The sequence below is a fragment of the Cariama cristata genome, unplaced genomic scaffold (assembly GCF_000690535.1).
Source record: "Cariama cristata isolate BGI_N322 unplaced genomic scaffold, ASM69053v1 scaffold11046, whole genome shotgun sequence".
In the NCBI taxonomy this organism is placed as follows: Eukaryota; Metazoa; Chordata; class Aves; order Cariamiformes; family Cariamidae; genus Cariama; species Cariama cristata.
In genome coordinates, this window is record NW_009621598.1 from 74,840 (window position 1) to 80,936 (window position 6,097).

Genomic DNA, 6,097 nt, shown 5'->3' on the forward strand with positions numbered 1-6,097 from the left:
AAGCATTTGCACGAATACGTTGATAAATACAGCTTTCAATGTAACTTGTTCTAATTGATATAATCCATTTTATTTCTATGTTTGTACCTTAGACATCAGGAAGCAACACTGCACAAATAATAATAGTATTCAGAAGAGTCAAAATTAACAAGATTAAATTATAAAAATGCTTAACCTATGAAGCACGCTGCTTGCCAGACAGCTTGCCAGACAGCCAATAGGAGAATATACAGACAAAAGAAGTTGACACTGAATCCTATTTTACTTTATGTTTCCCTATATATATTTAGGAAGGTTAGTCACCAGCAAAAGTTGCATTCAGCTCCCAATACAGATAACAGTTCTACCAAGACGATCAGAAGACCTATTTGCTATACAGTAGCTCAATTTTTTTCAGACCAAAGCTTCCACAATTACTACTTTCTTCTGAATTGATACTTAGGCTACTTAAAAAAATCTAAAATTAAAGTCAGATAGTATGCTAGCTTCAGGTTTATAAATCTTTACATATATTCATACATACATATAAAATACTATAATCTTAAGAGTCCTATAAACTGAGGTTCACTGTTTCTGCACTTAACTTGCCACCACTTAGACTGTGAATCACTGCAATCATATTGGAATGTTTGTTCAATTCTTCCTTCTGTAGTTTTACAAGTGCTTCTTTTTCTTCCAAGCGTCCTTCCAATTGGGATTTTTGTACTTCCAGAGAAGATGCCTGCAGAAACAAACAAAATGTTATAATTTCCTCCATCATCAACTGAAAAACATACACAATATAGTGAAAGCTGAGTGGCCTGGTGGTAGATTTAAGCAAGTAATTAAAAAAATGGTTTTAAAGTTACAAGCTTGTTTCAGAAATACCTTTCTCAGCTATATGTGGTACACATGAATGACTACAGCTCCTGCCACACTTCAAAAAGTTAGATACCATGGGAAAGCACTAAACCCTATGTTATCATTGTCCTATTTAAGCAGCAGAAGTGTTCACAGTTAAGCCATCCACATTTCATTTCAAGCCCCACACCAGTAAATATTTACCAAGAACAAGGGAAATATTTGCTATATACTGGATAATATTTCCTGGAGAGATTAGGCTTTGCTGCCAGGGAATAGAAATAGAGCAAGTGTTTTTGCCAGACAGCACACTTTGAATTTGCTGATCAGTTTCACATGTAAAAATGAATCTCTGCCATGTGAGTTTACAGGGAGCCTTACCTACAGGCAAGAACATATAGGCTGCACTGAAGTTTTGGGGATTTAGTGTTGGGTTTTTTTTTAAATCATCCTGTTAACTTGGTATAGCCAAACTGGTCTCTGTTTTGAAAGACACTATTTTTTAGAGATAAAAATAGATATTTTACTAGAATTTCAAAGAACAAAAAGAAAATCAGATGCACTTTGGTGCTTACACATGTAGCACATGTACCTTAATTCAGGACACAAGAAAGGGGAGAAAGTAAGCCAATCCACATTCTACAGTAGTCACAACTACTGAAAAGGAATGTGCTCCATTCTCGTATTTAATCTTGTACTACAGGTTTGAGGATTTTTTTTTTCTTCCAAATGTTATGTACTCACACACCATGCCTCATATATCCTCATTAGAACCTGACCCTGACTTCTTTTCTCTTACATTAAAGCTCAGCTACTCAAAATCAAAAGGTATGCAATTAGTTGAGAAAATTAGTTGTTGTCCGCTACACAGACTACTCTAGTTCTTTTAGCTGCATTACCACTGAAATATTGATTTACCAACTCTATCGGTTAAATACCCCAAATTCCAGTCTCTAGAATGCAGGTGCAAATAATTCCTTACCTTGATGCTCAGATCCTTCCTTGCTTGCTCCGTTTTACTTAATTCCTTTCTAAGAATATCTATAGTTTGTTCCATATCTGTGTGTTCTTTCTGCTGAGCTTTCAGTTTTTCTTCCAGAACTTTTATTTTCTGTTGCAAGGCTTAAGAAAACGAACACATTAAAAGATGGGTTGACAAACTTAGAAAAGAGATACTGCATTGCCTGGGAAACAAGTATTTTGGTATTTTTACCTTTTTTTTTTTGATCCAACATGGCTGCTAATAATTGAATTACTGAGTAGTGCCACCTACTGCTAAGTTTTAGTGGTTGCTTCCAGTCGTTTACAGAAGACAGATAAAACTCTCAATTTTTAGTTCCTACAGAAAATAGTTCTAATGAACATACTGTAAAAAGATCCTGAAGGGACATATAATGCTGTGCAGAGACTCACTGAAGTCATATAGTCTGGGAAATCAAGTTTATGTATCCTTTTTAAAAAAAATAAAAATATATATTTGTTTCATTCAACTGTTAAATTTCATATCCCTGGCTAACTTTAAGATTTACATGTTACTTAGGAAGATATAGCTGCTTATCTAGAGCCCATAAAAACAACAACATCTAGTTAATCTAGTTAGTTCTCTAGGTTCAGTGACCTTTAGGTAAGTGACTTACTCGCTATTTTGCCATCTCTCTCCTGTAGCTGTTGCTGTAATTTTTTTCTGTGATCTTCAGTTTCTACCAACTGTGCAGTAGTCCTAAAGTTACAGAGAAATAAATTTTAATGATCGAAGTGAGATATGCCACCATTTCCCTGTCCTATGAAGCTGGAATGATTTTTGTATCATTTCCAATTGCTGTCAGGAGCTTCAAATCGAACCTATGAATTTGCAGTGTGTGAGCAGAGACAGATTTTATTTCCTTTTTTTACCCCATGAAAACCTTCTCTGATCATAGAGATATGGCAGAAACTACTGAAAACGTTCATACATGGAGCTTAAACACCAGAAACTGTTGCTTTTCATTACAGTCACAGAGCATTCAAAATACCATGACAGAAATGAAATTGTCACTCAGCCCAAGTCAAAATTCACTGTGATTAGTGAATAAGGATGCTGGTGTTTTAGCTCTCGGTATGCTCCTGAATTGACAATACCATTAGTAAAACCTCTTTCAGGTATTATCCATGCAAGCACATCTATGCATAAAGATTTTCCAATACCATTCTGAACATCTTCCAGATTGTCACACACTCAGCAAAAATGACCATTTCGTAAGATATCGTCACAGCCCATACATAGGTCTGCCTCAGTCTTCTCTAGTTAGGATAATATTTAGTTTCCACAATCATTTAATATGTAGGTGCTGTCACCTACCAGCATTATACCTGTGACCTGAGCACTTTATAGTCTGTGAAGCTAATCTACTTTTTCCATTACTAGCTAGCCTAATTTCTAAGGCATATTGTATCTGCCACATGCCTTTCCTAGATGGCATCTGCTGTCACTCTTGTTTACTTGTTTATCCACTTCCTATCTACCAGCTTTGAAGCTGCAGCCTCTAGCAAGAGAGGGGGAGAGTGTATTTCCATGGTCTCCATTTTATTCGTGGCAGTTCAAGAATATCTATATAACTGCTCCCCCGACCTGCCTTTAAAAAGGGGCAGCTTTCGTCAGAGTATCTCCCCAATTACACTGAGCTGCATATTGCACCAGTGAAAGTAAGTGTCCAAATTTATTCAGTAGCAAACTAATGTATCGGTATGAAAATTTTTTTTATTTGAATCAGAACTCAAGGCATTGATTTGGACCACTCTGATTACTGACAAGACAAGAGCCCAGAAGGATGAAGTGAACTTTGCAAGTAAAGCCAAGAATAGCATTTTATTTCTAAAGTGAATACAAGGCCTGCCCATGAGCATATTTTACAGGTATCTTCTGCAAAATTAAATATTAAATAACATTTCTCAAAGAGGAACCCTATTCCCTTAGTCACATTGTTGAAAGGTACATCAGATCTCTATTTTTAAGCCATCAAAAAGGAAAAAATTATTAGTCCTCAAGAAGATATATGTAATGCTAGTTTTATGGTTGGGGAATGATGTTTTATACCACTGACAGAATACCAGCCATCACTACTTCTAAAATAATTTTTAAATGTATTAGTTTAGTAGGGTTGTGTGGTTGTTTTTGGTCCCCCCCACCCCGGCCCCCGATCTGATAACATTACAGAGAAGCCTTGGATGCTAAAAGGGAATACGTGAAAATCTTTGGGTGATAACAGCATTTAATAATTCAACCACCATCAAAAAGACACCTCTCTACTATGCCAAATGCACCCAAGAATTGGGTTGTCTTCATTGCTTCCTCTAACTCCACTTCTCACATGTTACTTAGAGCACAATTGAAAAATTGAGACTAAAGTGCTATTTTGTTTTACTGTTTAATTTGTTTTAAAGACTGAATTGAACTTACCTGTCATTCTGCTGCTTGAGTGATTCATTTAGTTTCTTCATTGCTTCCATCTGTTTATTTAGTGAATTGCATGCAATCTGTAGATCTTTATATTGTCTTTCAGTTGTTTCATACCTACAAATGAATTAAGGGGTAATGGTTGAAGAGTATAAGGGTGTTGGGGGGGGGGGGGGGGGGGAGGATTATTTGGTGGTAGTTTGTTGTTTGTTTAGGTGTTGTTTTTTTTTTTTTAAAATGAACATACTTGGAGGAAGAAAAAACCCACAAGCTTCACTGGATACCTTACAAATCCTTAATTATTAATGATCAGGAAGCAACCATCTTCCAGTAGAAAAACTGTTAGGAACTGACAAAACATACAGATGCCTTTCAAAATTTGATATACACAAACTGCTATAAATTAGCTGTTTGCAGTCATCTTTTAAGGGACCCTCTGAGTCAGCCTGTGACCTCCAGCTGTGTCGTGATACTAAAAACTAAACGTACTGAAGACAATGCAATGTACATTTAATATGAGTTTCAGGTAGACTTAATGCTCTAAGCAAATGTTTTCCTATTTCCCTACCAAAAGCAAAATTCACTCCCCTGATGTCAGTCATCTGATCGTTTTTAAGGAACAGTATACTTGCAAGTGCAGATTGTACAGAAAGCACTTTTTGCTTTATAACACATTGTAAGGATCAGAAAGCTAATTTGTTCCTACTTTGGAGAATTTAGATACTAGACTGAGTCTGGTTTATTTCACATAAATTAGTCAAATACACATTCACAGAGTATATGGCTGCATACTATTCAAGCAAAAAAGGATATACTCCCACAGTGACCATACTAGATGCTTATTCAAGAAACCCCATAATGGACAAAAATTTTATACGTGTCGTCCCCCCCCCCCAATGACTCCCTTATTGGCAGCAATATGCCTTCAAAATTGTCTAATGTAATGCCTGCTCCCATTATTAAGCAAGAAACTTGCTCTCAATTTTATCAGCTTCTTTGCGTTGCTGACACCTAGTGACGAGATCAGCTCATGTGAGTTGAAAAGCCAAAGCTCGCTCAAGCCTTTATTCTTTCAAAGCACATTCCATTTTCATAAACAGTTTCTATCTTTATGTACTTTGTGTGTCTTGCATGTCCTTTTTTAGCTTAAGATCCTAAAGAAATAGTGCTTATAAATAATTTGGGACACACAAGGTGCCTCCTTCCTCCCTACCTCACTTTTACCTGATTTCAGTCAAATTTGCTACAGAAGTGATCAAAGATCCAAGCTCCTACCTTATGCAATCATACCGTTACCAGCTGCTTCTCCAGACTATTTATAGCATGTCATCAAGACAGCATATAAGATCAAAGGAAGATGCTGAGAGTATGGTATAATACTAGAATTAGTAGAAACAAATAGAAACTACGCATTGTTAATTCTGTTTCTTAGAGAACAATGCTCCCTTTTATACAAAGTTCATGCTATTTCCTGAACTGGACCTTCAACAACTTCAGTTCTCATTCCATTTAACACATTAACTTCTTGGATGACTTAAGTTAACCTCATTGACAAGCATTCAGAGAAAAAAAGAATTAATTTTTCACTTAAAAACATGAAGTAGCATGTAATATTGCCCTTCTAACATGCTTAGTCCAGTAAAGGTGTTCGTCACTCTTTGAATACAAAGTATTTGCTTGGAGATCTTTTGCCCCTTACCTCTGAAGAAGATCGACAGAGGACTTTTTCAATATTTCATGTTCTTCAGCAACTGTTTGTAATTTCCTGTTGTGTTGAAAGAGCTGTTCAATGTCAGTCTGTGCTCTTTCAGATTCTTCCTGCTG

General features: G+C 36.1%; 1 protein-coding gene across 1 annotated transcript in view; it reads right to left on the bottom strand.

The window, feature by feature from the left end:
• Positions 1–550: 550 nt before the first annotated feature.
• Positions 551–6,097, bottom strand: part of KIAA1524 (KIAA1524 ortholog) — a gene marked incomplete at its 5' end in the record, with an annotated part of 23,069 nt that continues 17,522 nt past the window's right edge. Inside the window, 5 exons of the mRNA XM_009702027.1 lie at positions 551–721; positions 1,823–1,962; positions 2,478–2,560; positions 4,277–4,390; positions 5,973–6,097. The exon at positions 5,973–6,097 is cut by the window's right edge and continues 96 nt beyond it. Of these exons, the coding sequence (XP_009700329.1) occupies positions 551–721; positions 1,823–1,962; positions 2,478–2,560; positions 4,277–4,390; positions 5,973–6,097 (633 nt within the window). The remainder of the gene's footprint in view (positions 722–1,822; positions 1,963–2,477; positions 2,561–4,276; positions 4,391–5,972) is intronic.